The 15,674-nt window shown below is 45.1% G+C and overlaps 1 protein-coding gene across 4 annotated transcripts in view; it reads right to left on the bottom strand.

The window, feature by feature from the left end:
- The window catches only part of RBMS1 (RNA binding motif single stranded interacting protein 1), a 209,189-nt gene extending 199,911 nt beyond the window's left edge, over positions 1–9,278 (bottom strand). For all 4 annotated transcript variants that reach the window (XM_075000887.1, XM_075000890.1, XM_075000888.1 and 1 more), the window contains exon 1: positions 9,054–9,278. In XM_075000887.1, coding sequence (XP_074856988.1) covers positions 9,054–9,128 — 75 coding nt within the window. In that variant the 5' untranslated portion in view covers positions 9,129–9,278. The remainder of the gene's footprint in view (positions 1–9,053) is intronic.
- Between the last annotated feature and the right edge of the window lie 6,396 nt (positions 9,279–15,674).

The raw sequence follows: 15,674 nt of genomic DNA, 5'->3' as shown, positions 1-15,674 counted from the left end.
TTGTGCAGTCTGGGTAGGCAGGGGGAGAAGAGGAGGTCTGGGGGTCAGGAGGGAGAGTCACAGCCATCACACATTGCAGCAGATGGGGTCTAGAGTGCTATGCAGGAGGGTCAGCAGGTGCAGGGTGATGGGAGCAGCCACAGGTAGCTGGGACAGCACATCCCACCAGAAGCTGGTGACAGCATCACAGTGGGACATGAGCTGGTCCCGGGCCTGTGACCACCACTCCATGTAGACCCTGATCCCGTGGATGTCCACTAGGATGGCAACGTGCTCCTGCATAAGGCCCTTGTGTACCCTCCAACAGCTCCTCTGGATGCAGGAGCAGCCTGGTGGAATGGCCTGACCCTTGAACTGCGTAGGTCCAGCTGTAAGGTAGGCAAGGAGGAGAGATGGAGAGTCATTCATGCAGTGCAGCCCCTAAGGCCTTGCCGCCCCCCCATAAGCATCGACCAATACCTCCTGGGCCAAAGGATGGGGATGTTCTGGAAACAAAGCCATGTGTGGTCTGTATAGCAGGCCCTACTGCGTGGGGGACTCCATGGTGCATCCAGCACTGTACTGACCACTGCAGCCCCCTTGCCTGCTTGACAAGCTTACAACCAAGGGGGTTGTCCAGCCACAGAGGAGTCCCGTCAGGAGTGGTGTATGGGCCAGACCAGCCAACACCCCCTTGCCCCAAGGGCCCACTCAGACACCTGCACCCCTGGGTGCTGCCTCTTGCCCGCGTGCCAAGTGCTGCACTCCTCAGTGTGTCGGGCTCAGGCCTGCACCCTTGCAGCTAGCCTGCTTCCAGCCATGGTAGGTGCTGGGAGGTCCCTCCCATGGGGCCTGAGGCACGTCCAGCCTCCTGTAATTCTGGCAGCCGGATGCCACCCACGCCTAGGGGCCGTCTGCTGGGTCCTGGAGGCACACGCTACTGCTGCACGTGGTTCCACGCTCTGGGATTGCAGCCCATGGTAGTGCCTGTGCTAGCCCAGCGATGCTCACAGCAGGCTCCATCCATACCCATCTCTGGGGTGTGTGACACACAGGGCGCTCACCCGAAGGACCCTATCCCAGCTCTGAGTCCAAGACGAGGACTAGGCTGCTGGCCTCCGAGTCCGGCTCCGGCAGAGGTTAGGGCTCAGTGGCCTCCTCCTTCTCTGGGGCTCCTGTTGTGCTGGGTGGCCTCAACGCTGGTGTCGAGGTTTAGGCAAGGGGGCGGTTATGCATCCCCCTCCTTCAGGATGTTGTGCAACTCCCTGTAGTAGTGGCTTGATGGTGGTCCTGCCTCCAAGCGTCAGGCAGTGTCCTTGGCCCGTACATACCACTGCCTGGGCTCTTTTCCTTTGGCCCTCTATTACTCGAGGGTGCAGAAGGGGTGGTCCCATTCGCCCAGGGTGCTGGCCATGCAGCCATGTATTTTAGCATTTCGCCATCTGGCCTGGGGGTCTTGAAGAATTTCCTCCTTGATCCAGAGGGCCTCAATCTCTGGGCCTGACCAGAAGGGAGGGCCACCTCTTGGAGCCCTCTGCTCCCTCCTGCTCTGCCATGGGGGCAATGCTAGCTAGCAAAGATGTGTCTGCAACAGTGTTTTCACAGCAACATGTAGCTCTGCTGCTCACACACTCTCAGCTTCCTGCCATGGAGTTCCCTGGGCTCCCTGAGGCTTTAAGAAGAACCAGAGACAAGAACCATTGAAACCTGATTGCTGTGGACGGGGTGCCTGCCAGGGCACCAGTGCGGCGTCCCGGAAGCCTCCTCTGCTGACAGAAGGCCCCATCGGAACGTCCAGACCCATGTTTTGCCAACAGAGCTCACTCGACAGCAGCGTTCTTCCTCGTGGTGAGCAGGGTACGGCTGTCGACAAAAGCACTCCATTCTGACGACTTGCTGTCAACAGCGCACACTTCGCAATCTGGACGCTCCGTGGGTTTTGTCACCAAAACAGCCATTTTGTCAACTAGCCTGCAATCTAGACATAGCCACAGACACACAGAGATTTCACAGGAGCAATCAGCATTTCTCAAAGTGGGGGCTGTGACCCAAAAGAGAACTGCAGGTGAGTCAGAAGGTCATTTTAGGGAGATTGCAGCATTGCAACTCTTACTTTTTTGCTGCCTTCAAAGCTGGGCATCCAGAAGGTGGTGGCTGTTGGCTGGGCACCCAGGTCTGAAGGCAGCACCACCATCTGCAGCAGTACAAAAGTAAGGGGAGCAGTACTACAATAACCTTGCCAACTCTCCTCCCTCCCCCCTCCCCACACAACTCCTTTTTCAGTCAGGACCCCTACAATTACAACACCCTGAAACTTCAGATTTAAATAGCTGAAATAATTAAATTTATTACTTTTTCAAGTCCTAACCAAAATGGACCATGAATTTGGCAGGTCCCTATCAATAACACTGATAGCATCAAATCATGGTCCCAGTTATGTCTATTGCAAAGCTGATACACAGGGCTAGCCCAGGATTTGTTTTGTAGATGTTAAACTAGCCCCCTCACAAGTTCAACTCCAGCTTGCATTTAGGAGTAGATTTCATTTTGATACATACCGGAAAGAAGTCATTCCCTTTATTGTTACAATTTTGCACTCGCCTCACAGCTGACCTCCACCTCGTTAGTGATCAGCTGCCAAAACAAGCCATAAAGCTAAAAGGAGATTTAACTGGGACAAGAGTAGAGGTTGCCATTTTCAAGTGTTTTGGTTTGAAAAACAAACAAATATTTCCTTGTACTTTATTTAACAAACTGAAATGTAGCTGGGGGGAGCATAAATGAGTCATTTTTTGAGCAGAGGCAAGCCCAAACCTGAAGACAGAGGCCCAAGAAACTTAGAGAAAAAGAGACTGCTATCTCTGCAAATATTTCTTCTGCCCCCTGCCTAAGTCTCTGTGAGGACTCCACTGAGTTGGAGGAGATAGGTTAGCTGTCATGGTTGTGCTGGATTCTCCCCCACTACAACACAGATGGAATCTGTAGTAATTTAGACTTCTTTCTCTTTGATGATTTGGAACCTCCTTGAAGGGGTTTGCTGGCAAGCTATATTTGTGGGAGATGGCAAAAACACAGCCCTTACCATACCGTGCTGTTCAGAAGCCAACGAGACCAGGAAGAGAGCAAAAGCAAAGTGCCTTCCTGAGAGGCCCCTTGCTCCAGTGGATTCTCAGTTCAGGAGAAATCCAGAGGTTAATCCAGAGCATGGAATGCCCACACTTTTCCCATTGAGGAAGGGTGGGGGAAAATTTGTCTTCTGTAGAAGAATAACAAGAACATTTCACAAGTGAAAGCTCATGGCATTTCTATTCCCCTAAATGAAAATGGGTTTTAAAGTGTTGATACATCCAGTATGATAGTAAGATTTGAGAGCCTCTAACTACTCTAACTGCAGTCAGACTGTTCTATATATTACTGCAATGGTTCTCAAACTGTTGGTTGCAATCCATTTTAACAGGATCACCGGGGTGGCAGGCTTACGTTTGCTGGGGCCCAGAGCTGAAGTCGAAGTCTAAGCCCCACCATCCGACGCACAAAGCCAAAACCAAAGGGCTTCAGTCTGGAGTGACATAGCTCCATTTATGGCCCGCCTGTCTAGGACTGAAGCCCTTGGGCTTGGCCTCCCTGGCCTGGGACACTGGGGCTCAGGAAGGCTGACTTCAGGCTCCCCTCCTGGTGTAATTAGTAATTTCTGTTCTCAGAAGTGGGTCATAGAGCAATGCAGTTTGAGAGCCCCTGTATTTTTGTAATATTTAACTTGTTAAGAAACAAATTTACTATGCAGAGATAGCACACAGAATGATAATACACGTAGAGTAAGTCTGTCTAATCAGAGTTAGGAATAATTCATTGTACTGAAATATGGTGAATGCATGAATGGTCACAAAAGAACAGCTGAATTATCTGAACTTATACTTTTTAGAGAATACTGGGATTTTTCAAGTCTGATTAAAACCCTGGCTATGGTAACGTACCACCACAATTCTAAAAAACCTCTTCATTTATCTTTAAATGTCTCCATTGCATAGTTAAGGAATAAGGCCACAAGTCATTACAAATTTGTTAGCTGTTCTTATGGTACATTTCAAAGGCTGACAGATTTATATGGAGTAGAAAGCGCTCTGAATATAGTAGCAAAGATGTTTGTACCAGCAACATACCATGTTGCATTAGACACTTCTACAGCCATCTGTTGCTTAGTTTGACACATAAGATGCTATAGAGAGGACAGTCCTTTGTCACTTCATGAGAATTTCTGCTATGTTTAATGGCAATGTAAGCATTCTATTTGCTTTTTCATTATCATAGTAGGCTTATGTGAAATTTTCATTTCCCCTTTTGAGTATGGCTAACAGCCTGTAAAAGAAACTCTTTTACCAACTGAAATGTATCTGCTCTCTGAATCAATTTACCATCTTTGCTCTTACATCTAAAGTAAGATTAATACTTCATAGGTGTAAAACCCCCACATGAATTTCTATAAATATTAGTTCCTTTCATAGTTGCTACAACATTCATTTTGCTGATATCAAATTACACTGTTGAAACATTACAAAATATTACTACAAAACTTCATTCTGAGATACAAACTTTAATTTCTGTAAGACTGTTGTATTTTAGTGCCATTTAGGAAATGTGATTCTATAATCATATACACAATATTCACTAATAACGGTGAAGTGTTTGGCAACTACACAGATCACCGGAAAGTCACTGTCTAAATTAAAAATTAAAATGAGTAATCTTTAAAGAAATATTTAAAACAGAGAAATATAATCATACGTAATACATTTTAAATAAACTGCTATGAAATGGAATAGAATTTCTTCACTATGGCTACATCTACAATCGCCAAAAACCTCAAAATGGCCATGCAAATGGCCATTTCAAAGTTTACTAATGAAGTGCTGAAATACATATTCAGAGCCTCATTAGCATGCGGGCGGCTGCGGCACTGCGAAATTGACACAGCTCACCGCTGTGCGGCTCATCCAGACAGGGCTCCTTTTCGAAAGGACCCCAGCTACTTTGATGTCCCCTTACTCCCATCTGCTCATAGGAATAAGGGGACTTCGAAGTAGCCGGGGTCCTTTCGAAAACGAGCCCCATTTGGACGAGCCGTGTGGCAGCGAGCCGCGTGGCAGCAAGCCGCGTCAATTTTGAAGTGCCGTGGCTGCCTGCACGCTAATGAGGCACTGAATATGTATTTCAGCTCTTCTTTAGTGAACTTCGAAATGGCCATTTGCACGGCCATTTCGAAGTTTTTGGCTAGTGTAGACACGGCCTATGAAACGGAAGCCGGTCAACAGAATTAGAATGTAATATGGCAAAGAGTAAGGAAAGAATAGCTATCTGCTTATCTGTATTTGGTAGACCATACTTTGAGATTTTCCTGAATACCACTTCACATTCAAAGAAGGGGAAACAAAGCATAAATTAATTTTTTAAAACTATATATATATATATTTGTAAAACCAGCCTCTATGAAAATTCTCACTTTAGTAAGGTAAGCAGCACTTGGCCCATTGTTGTGATATGTACTGACACAATTAAAGATCTAGCCTAGGGAATTTCTCTTCTATCCAGCACCTATCGCAATTGGCCTCAACCTTTACTGAAGCCTCTGGGTGCTATCTCAAAGCATACACTAACAATCTTTATTATCTGAAAGTTGAGACTTTCTCTCTTAGAACCGTAAACGTTAAATGATAAAGTTTATGGAAAAAATAAAGTGAAATGTGAAAAAGTCTAGTTTATTGCAACACATGCAGGAAAATATAAACTCCTCAACAGACTTCAAAGAGTTGATGCTCTTCACCGTGATGTTTCGAAAGTTGGATCTCTGAGATGCCACACACAGAGTGTCTACACACTAGCCCCTTCTTTGAAGAGGGCCTGGTAATCAGCCTGAGTGGGGAATAATAATAAAATGCTGCAATGAACACACAGCACCTCATTAGGCGAATTTGCCCTGTGGCAACTGCGAAGTCCCAAAAATTTTGGGAGTAAGGGCACTTCGAAGTTGTGCAGGTACTTAGAAGTGCTTGCGGCTATACAGCACGCTGGGACTTCGAAGTTGCTGCAGGGAGAATTAGCCTATTTATTCCCTCCTCAGGCTGATTACCTGCCCCCATTGAAGAAGGGGGTTAACGTGGCCACAGCCATTATGTAGTACAGGAACTGTCAACATAAACACACGTTTATTACGCAGTACTAAAGAATAAATAATATGTCAAACCATACAACTCACTGGACTGCTGCTACTCAGAGGACAAAGAAAGTTGTTGAATTGTTATTTTGAACAATGTCAAAGATGTTTTTTTAAAAAGCTATGAATATTTATTTTTCATGTGAAAGCCAGGACTCTCTCTTTCATTTTTTCTACACATTTTTGAGTCCATGGGCTCAGTCATCATCTGGATCTGAAGGGGTGATTGTTTGTTGTGATTCAATTTCCCTTCTCACAGAGTACATTGCTGAAATAATCTGACTATTTCATTTCTTGGACCATGAAGATGTCAACAAAAAATATAGCCTGGATAATTTTAATTGAATAATGTATTTTAGAGACAGTCCTTTACAGTGTGAAAATCTGACATATTCTTGCAACATCTAATTAATATTTTTGACCTCTTCTGCAGAAAGATTGATCTTCAAAAAAGTCATAGCCATCTTCTATAAATTTGCAGCTCATCTGTTAACCAGAGTCTATTCATTATTATTCAAATCCGGACAAAATGTGAAACAAAAACAGCTCTAGTTTATAAGAATATATTCCTTTAATCAGAGTTATATCTCACCCTCATGCTACACCTTTAACAAAGGCTGTTCAGCACAACTGCAGTTATTTAATAAAAATCACAGACATTTAACTTCAATTGCTTGAGAATGCAGAAATATCAAGTGACATGATCTATTTTTTAGCTAAATAATAGTGTAACTGAGTTTTGGAAATTCAAGTAATTTTCCTACACTTTCAGACCAGATTTATGAAGATAAACTGGCTTACGCAGGTTAAATTATGCATACTCTAATATTGAGCCCTATAGAAATTGGCACTTTTTTGTGAGGAACCATAACATTCTTTCTTTAAACTCAGGACATCTCTCAGACAGGAAATTTGAATTTAATCACCAGATCTGTGATTTCATACATATAGGTCAAATGGATGTGGGTTCCACTTAGCTGAAAAAAAAAAGATGAAGACTAATGTGATCTTGGTGAGTAATTTTATAGCAAAAACTTCAATATATGTTTTGAAGATGTCATTGACAACAACACAAATCAATATTAAAAACTTTATACAGGAAGTACACTTTTAAAAGGGTCTTTAAAGCTTTTTCATAGGCTCATAGATTTCTAGACTGATACCCTTATTACTAATTAAAGCTACAGTAGTTTATCTTCTTCAGGTTTCCCTCTTCAATTATCTATAGGCCAAAACCAAAAGAAACAAAACCAAAGCTGCCTTGTGTTATCTACAGTAAATGTTGTGTCCTTCCGTTCTAAGGTATTAATAGTACATGAAAATCACAAAGGTAAATGTTCCAATATAAAAGTATTTTTCCCCACCTGAATGTATTTATTATTCATCCAGTGGGGTGGTGATACTATAGGCTGCCCTTTAGGCACCTTCTGTTGCATGATTTTTAAAAGACACATTTAACACACATGGCATCTAAAAAGTAGTTAATTGGTGATTCCGCACTATCCTTTAAACCACAGTACTAACTAGACAACTAGTGTTCACTTTAATGCCTTTGAAAATGTGGATTAAAAAGAAAATTAGTACTTCAATATCAAGTGGTTTCCACCACAATATTCCATCAGTTTCTGTCTACAATGAAATGTATTTCCATGCTTTATCACTGTTGACTTTTAAACTCTTTCATGGTTTTCAAATTGTTTGATTTTGAGTCAAACACTACAATGACTACAGTGCCCTGTTGTTCTCAAGTACCAGCAAGCCAGATATACATATTTTCCTTTGCAAGTGAAGCCTGACTATAACCTCCATAAGAAAGTTCACACCGTACCCATACGTGACCTGCTGTGCTTTGCCAGGAGTGACATTGGTGGTTGAAGAGGCTTAAGCTAAATATTCCAGACAGCTGATGCAACCACCTCTGCATTTGCCAGTTTGCAGCATGATGCTTCTAGAGCAGTGGGACTAGCAGTCCTTACAGACTCCAGAAAAGGGCTGAGAGACACTTCAAATCCACCCAATTAACACAAAACCCAAGGAAACAACCGATTATCCACAATCAGCAGCTAACAGAGCACAACCTTGACTTGGACGCTTTCCTTGAATTCAGGAGTTCAACATTTTTTGGGAGAGGGAGATTTTTAAAAGCTGTAACCCACCAACCTATGGGTAAAAGCAGCCTTCGTTCAACTGCACTACTTTAGAAGAAACAGGCATTGCCCGCGGTGCTCACGCAGCTGAGCAGCACCCACCATGTCTCCCATCCGAGTACTAACGAGGCCCGACCCTGCTTAGCTTCCCGGCTCAGAGAAGATGGGGGTGTTCAGGGTGGCATGACCATAGGGCCGCAGCTGAGCGGAGAGACCCCCTCCCTGCCTGCCAGTTGAAAGTTACAAAGCAGCTGCAATGGTGGCGCCGAGCCTTAAACTTCGGCTCCGGTTTTGTGCTCGAAGCGAGCGTGTGGCGCAGGCGGGAGGCGGCGCTCAGCCCAGGGGCTGCCCACGGCACTGCCCTTCGCAGCCCGGCTCCTATCTGACTAGCGGGAGGGGCCGTGGCTCGGGAGGAGGAGACGCCGCTGAGCCCTGGGAGCGGGCGGGGAGGGATGGACGGGAAGGGGGGCGCCGGGCGGGGAAGGGCCAGCGCAGGGGCTGGGTGGGAGAGCGGTGCAGCGAGCCCGGCCCCCGCCCCGCTCCCCGCGGCCGGGCCGAAGGACCAGGCGCGGCAGCAGCAGGAAGGGGCTGCCGGCTCTTTCCTGTCTGAGCCTGCGTGTGCGAGCCGCTCCCCTCCCCCGCCGCAGCCCCCGCGGGCTATAGTTAGCACCGCTCCGCCAGTCCAGCGGCGCCCGGCTGGCCCCGCGCGGCGGCCCTACCTTGGCCTGCAGATAGTGGGGGTAGTAGTAGGTGGTGTACTGGGGGTACATCTGCTGTTTCCACACTTTGCCCATGAAGCTGGAAATGTCGCCTGCCGTGCAGGGGCGGGGGGCACTTCACGGGGCTCCAAACGCCTCTCTCCTGCTCTTCCTTCGCGGCGGCGGCGGCGGCTGATCCTCCTCAGCGGAGCCCAAACCCTCCTCCTCCCGGCGGCGGCTGCAGGGAGAGAGACCGCAGCGCGCCCCCAACCCGCGCGCTCGCCTCCCCCCCCGCCCCCCCCCGAGTTGCCCCGCGTCCCTGCCCAGCCGCAGCGCCAGCCCGGTTCCGCCGGCCCCACGCGCTGGAACGCGATCAATGCAAGTGTGAGCGGCCGCCGCGGCAGCGCTCGGTGCCAGGCAGCGGGGGGAGGGGGGCAGGAGTGGAGAGAGGAGGCGCGGGGCGTGGGGGGGGAGGGCAAGGGGCGGTGCTTCGTCCCAGCTGGGCTCGAGGTGAAGCTGTAGTTTAACCACTCAGGACCTAGGAGCAGCCGGGAGCCGGACTGGGATGCGGATGGCAGGGCCGGGGTGCGGCGTCGCTGCAGCTGACCAGCCCTCTAGGGCCCAGGAGCGGGGCTTCGAGCCCTGGGAAACTCACTCGGCGTTAACTTCTCCTGGGAGGAGGGACTCCATCTTCCTGCTCTGCCGAGGGGACCGTTTCTCACACACCCTGCGTATGACCTTGCTGGCTGGATTCTGCTTTCTCATCTCCCTTCTGCCTGGTGGGGAGCTGGCACCAGGGCAGCGGTGCAGAGCGCAAGTGGATCTAGTTGAGGGGAAAAAAAAAAAACCCGCCCCTGGCGTTAACATCCACTTGCAGGGGGTTACATGTTCCTGGCGAAACCCCCACGCCCATCACTCACTTCTTGCCTAAGGTATAGACTAGCAAGTGCGCCTCATCTTCATGTGTAATCAAATGGGGGAGGGGAAGAAGGGAAATGACAGTCTAGTCTAACAGCTGGTGGCTGCCCCTCCGTGTGTTTTCCTTGGGAATAGAAGGATGGCTGTTGTTTTTCCTTTACAAGAATTTCCCAAGCTTAGTTTAGAGAAACAAGTTTTCAGTCATGGCTGATGATACATTGTAACCTGTTTTCCTTTGGAATAAAAAAAAACCCCAGACACTGATCTGCCTATATCTATCTCCTGCCTAACGCTGTATTTTCCAACATACACTTAATGAATTCTCAGAGAGTCTAAACAGATGTCACTTCTTGTCAGGCTGTGAAAATTATGGTTTGTGTCCCAGGAGCTCTGGATTATTAATTAAATATATGTGCAAGCTCCATGAAAGCTGCTGAGCTTATTAGCATTAACCTAGCTAAATGTGAGAAAAGGGGAAAGATATGATATAGAAGCTTAGTATTCACAAATATTCCTGCACAAAGTATAAAGGCAGATTTTGAGCAGCCCTGCATTCGTCAAATCTCACTGCTGGCCCAGGAGTAGAGACATGACTGCAGATACTCACCAAAACCTAGAGAAGAGATTTAGGTTTCTGTGCTGAGCTGCAAATTTGCAACATAATGATGCTGCAGATTATTTGATCTGCCAGTACAAGATAGGTCTATCTGCAAGTTTGGCCATGGGAGGAACTTCTTACTGACTGTACTTAAAAGGCCACTCTGATTCCAAGGCTAGTAGAGTCTATCAGAAGGTGGCTCTGTATCTAGAGGACAGAACAGGAGTCCCTTGGTTTTTAGGGTAGTGCATGACTGGAATTCCAAACAGAAGGGGGACAAACTCAGGAAGACTAATTAATGCCAATGCTATATCCAAACAGATGACCTTCCTGTGGGAAAAACAAAGGTCAAGGACAGAGAGATGGGAACTATCAGGTGGTTGAGAAGGGTCAACTATAATCCAGTGGTCCAGTAAAGACAGACAGTGTAAAAAGCCAAGTACCAACAGGACAGAAGCAGCTACCTTTTGGGGAAAAATGCAGTTCAAGGACTTTGAGTTTATGCTGTGAAAGCTGAACTGGGCTGCTGATGAGGTGGCTGTAACAAACAATGATAAGGTGTGAGCCACCCACAAAAGCACGTGGTCGCTGGTTGGTGCAAGTGGGGTTTCAGAAACCAATGACAAGTTTGCAGCTACAGACAAAATACTTGATGCTACTCACCAACTTGGCAACTATAGCCTACATCAGAAGCTTCCAAATGGAGGTTCAAAGATTTCTGATAGCAGAGAGAGCTCAAAGATGACCTAGTGTTGATGTTTTGGGTTTCCTATGGAGAGATGCAGAGTAGAATGGGGAAAGAGATGGGAAAGAAAAGCAGTAGCCAGTGTGAATAAGGCAGGGAGGATAATACACTTATTGCACTAAAGTCTATAAGAAACACACAACTGTTTCCCTGGTATTCCTTTCTACCTAAGCAACTATTGTAGTTGCCACAAGAATGTTAGCAGTCTATACTTTGGAGGCTCATGAATGGGAAGTGCCAGAAGACAAAATCTCTGAACTGTGATCCACACAATGAAGAAGTTCGAGAATGTCTGGTCTACATAGTTCTAGCAGTTATGATTGCAGCAATTTTGACCTTAGTTGTGTCAAATTACTAGGAATGGAGATAACTACCATTGAGGTGAGTAGTAATGCATACCGTTACTATGGCTGCTGAAAGCACGAAAGAACAAATCTAACTAAAGGGTGCTTTATTAAAGTGCTCATCAGTATCAACTGCTATAACTATAGATGGGGCTCCTAATTCTGTTCCATTTCCCATTTTAATTGTTTTTAACTATGTCCCCTCCCAAAGTCTTTCTAATCTGAAATGTTCCGTTTGATCTCTGCCTAAAAGTGAAACTCAGCCCAACTTTCTTGAGCTATATGAGTGAGATAGATCTTCTACCAGTGCCCCGCCCCCAACACGCATTTATTTCCAATTGGAATATTTGCTCATAGTTATTTAAAAAATAGCAGACATTACACATTTCAAAGTTATAAGGTACTGTAATTATTACTGAAAATTTAAAAATTAAGGACAGGGCCTGATGCTGCAAATTTCTACTCTTCTGAGCAGTTTTTGAGACCGCTTGTTTAGATGATGTGCTAGGATTTGCAGATCAGGACAAAGTTTTAATAACATGAGTTCAGGAGACTTCTTTTGCTGTATTCTAGATTTAGTCCCAACTATACAGTCAACTCTTCCAGTCATTCTTCTCCATTCCAGTCCTGAAGCAGTTCATAAGTAACTCCATAGCTAAATCAGAGCCTTTTTTAGGACATCCATCCAACTCATTTTTGTGTCTTTCAGCCCTTCTCTTATCCTCCACATCTAACTTTAACACTTTGTTTCTGGACTAGTCTTCCCATTTTTTGTTGAAACAATCTCAATAGGGAGTACCTCAGATTTTCTGTAACTGGTACCACCTTCAAACTTCTGCTAATTTGTTCATTCCAAACATCCATCTTGATATTTTTTTCCACTGTGCTGAAAATCTGTGCCTGTCTGTTCTAGTGTCCAGCTTTGGAGCTAGAATTCAGAATGAATTCTGAAGATTTAAAGAAATTAAATTTTAAAATGAGCATCAATTACATGCATGCCCATTAGGATTTGTCTGATAGTCTCCAAAGATGTATTTTAAAGGCTGACTACTCCTAAATACATATTTGTTAAGCATGGATCAGTGGAGGAAACCTCAGGTAAGACTGCTTTAATATAGAATGAGCTAATTACGGATGTTCTGTGACTTAGTAATGCTTCATTTTACTTCTTTTTTTCCTTTAAGAAAAGACAGTGGATTAAATAGAGAAGAAATGCATTTTGCTTTAATGCAAAATCAAGTCAGAGGAATCCAGTATTCAGAAGTCAGAAAGTTTCCCAGAGTTAAGTTTCTAACACAAAGCTCCTCTATGGTGTACATAAAGATGTATTTTCTAAACCTTTTTATTTGCTAAATGTAAACATTGTTTATTCTAGGCCTAAATTTTCAAAAATGACCCCAATTTTTTGATGTCCAACCTAATACCCATTCATGTGATGGAGCAGATTTCCCCAAGGATGGGTGCTCACCATTTTCTGAAAATCAGACCCTTTTTAGATGTCTAATGTCAGGCACCCGAAAACTGAAATACTGAAAAACATTAATATGTTTTCAAGAGTGGCGCTGTTTGTTATTTTTTTAAAGTGATTAAATGTACAAATTGGGCAAGGCAATTGGGAATTAACTGTAGCAGAGAATGAAATGTAAATGGCAGTTTTCAGCTTTGACATGGCACTGATGGTTTTTCGTTTAATAGCCTATCATGTGTCTATAATTATGGGGTTTGAGTGCATCAGACTAAAGCGTAAAGGTACAGGTTTCACCATGTATCTGTGATAATATAGAGTAATGCTGACTGAATCGTCAGCTTTAAGGTTGCACTGATAGTAATGTTTACAATCAATAGCTTATACTGTTTCCAAAACCGTGACATCTGGGCACATCCAGCAAAGCAAGAAAGCTAAGAAGCTTACACTGTACTAACCATTCACTATGGAAAAAAACATAATACAAATGGAAGAAAATGCTTGCTTTCCCCAGGGCGGGTCTTATTACAGCTGCTGACAAGATCTGGCCCACCAAGCCTTTTAATCTGACCCACAGCGTGTCCCTATGACAGGGAGCAGCACTTGGCAAAGCAGCTGACTGCTCCTGTGGCTCTCTGCATGTGCAGGCAGGAGAGCTTCATGTGCTGCTCCTGCCTCCAGCAAAATCTCTGACACCACTGGAAACCAGCCAATGGGAGCTGAGAGATTTTGCTGGGGAGGTGGGGCTGGGCAGCACAATTTCTCAGCTCCCTTTGGCCATAATAGCAGTAGGAACAAGCTTTAGGAGTAAAAGCACCTCACACGCTCCCATCCACAGCTGTGACATTTATAGAGAAGCATTTTCTCTTATCAAGATCCCAAATCATACAGGCAGGCCCACCAACAGGGGCACTTGCCCCAGGGCTCAGTAATTCAAAAGGACTCAGGGCTGACAGCTGCCGCTAAACTAAAAACGACCAGAGTGCTGAGACCAAAATGCTCACAGCTTTTGAAGAATCAGAAACTGAACAAGAATGGACGTGTGGTTAAGATCTCAGCAGCTCAGCCTAACAGTTAAAAGGTCTGGGGTCAGTTTCCAGACTCTGTCTGACCTTTTGCAAGTCACTCAACCTCCCTGTGCCTGCTTCCTCATATGCAGACTGAGGATAAATCCCTTTCTCCTACTTCCTGCCTGTCTTGTATCTTTATCTTGGAGGCTCTTCAGGGGGTGGACTATATGTCTTGTTATGAGTATGTACAGTACATACGATAACCTGGCCTCCAGGAGTGACCATAAATGCAGATAGTAGTAGAAGTAGGGTGTTGTTTTGTTTGGAAGAGTGCTGAGGGGATACAGGATATTGTGTTCTAATCTACTCACAAATGGGATAACAAAAATCAAATTGCAGTTCATAACTCACAGGACTGGCATCTGGAAGGTTCAAACCTGGCACCAGGCTGATCGTTTCTCTTCTTTCACTCACAGTTCTAATGTCTCTAGTTGCAGACCCTTCCCATTATAAAGCCACCCTTAGCCCTAGCCTATGGTTTTGACTGCCTGGCAACACACATAAAAGACTTTTCAATGTAGGTGGCAATTGGCTACTCTCTTAAGCCCAAGGCTAAATAAATTGCCCTGTTAATGGGCTAACAAGATGAAAGGCATTTCATTGTCTTTGTCATTTAATCAGCACAGCTGCCATAATGGCTGGAGGTTTCAGGGCCAGATATTTATTTCAATTAAGTGAAGATATGAAACTACCTTTATCTTTACCTCTTTTAGTTTTAACCAGACACCTATCTCAGTATGGGTTGTACTTATCTACACTCACTACTGAACTACCTCCACCACTGGTTTACCTGCTACGGAGAGCTGTGCTCAATTTTGGAAGGTACACAAGGTCATACAGCTCTCCCCAGGCATAACCAAATATTAATGTCTTCTGCTAGCATACTTACCTGACTCTTCTACAATGGGGCTCTTCCTCTCTCAAGATTCATCTTCTGTATGCAACATATCCATTATTAACAATGGTTATCAGCAAGGGGTGCGCAGGGGGATTGGTGCTGAAATGAATTTGGTCTTGTCCAAAATTGCCAGCAAACTGTTTTCAGCACCAGTTCAGCTGTGCTAACAGCCAATAACAGCTATATTTCTAGGATAATAAAGGCCAGAGTAACAAAATACTTTTTTGCCACATAACCATCACATTCTGTAGTTTTCTATGCTCTGGTTTTCATGCCATAAATCTGCAGGGATTCTAAGGCGATATCGTGATTTTAACACCTCTTTTTTCCAAATATTTCTCATATAACCAATTGACATCTGTATCATCACTGGTTGATTGCTCTTCACTTATCCATGTGCTCTTCACTACATGCCATTGAGGGGAGCAGATAGTGTAAAAACTATAGTTTGTTTTTACACTATATGCTTCCCTCCATGGCAACACAAACTAGTGCTATTGTACAGGAATGTGGCTGCAGATGAGAAGTCAGTGTCTAGTTATATACTATTTGTTAGGCTCTTCCATCTATGCAGTTCCTAACTGCTCTGGGGTCACTCTAGCAA

Source organism: Carettochelys insculpta, chromosome 8 (assembly GCF_033958435.1).
Source record: "Carettochelys insculpta isolate YL-2023 chromosome 8, ASM3395843v1, whole genome shotgun sequence".
Classification (NCBI taxonomy): domain Eukaryota; kingdom Metazoa; phylum Chordata; order Testudines; family Carettochelyidae; genus Carettochelys; species Carettochelys insculpta.
This window is presented reverse-complemented; position numbering and strand designations above follow the sequence as displayed.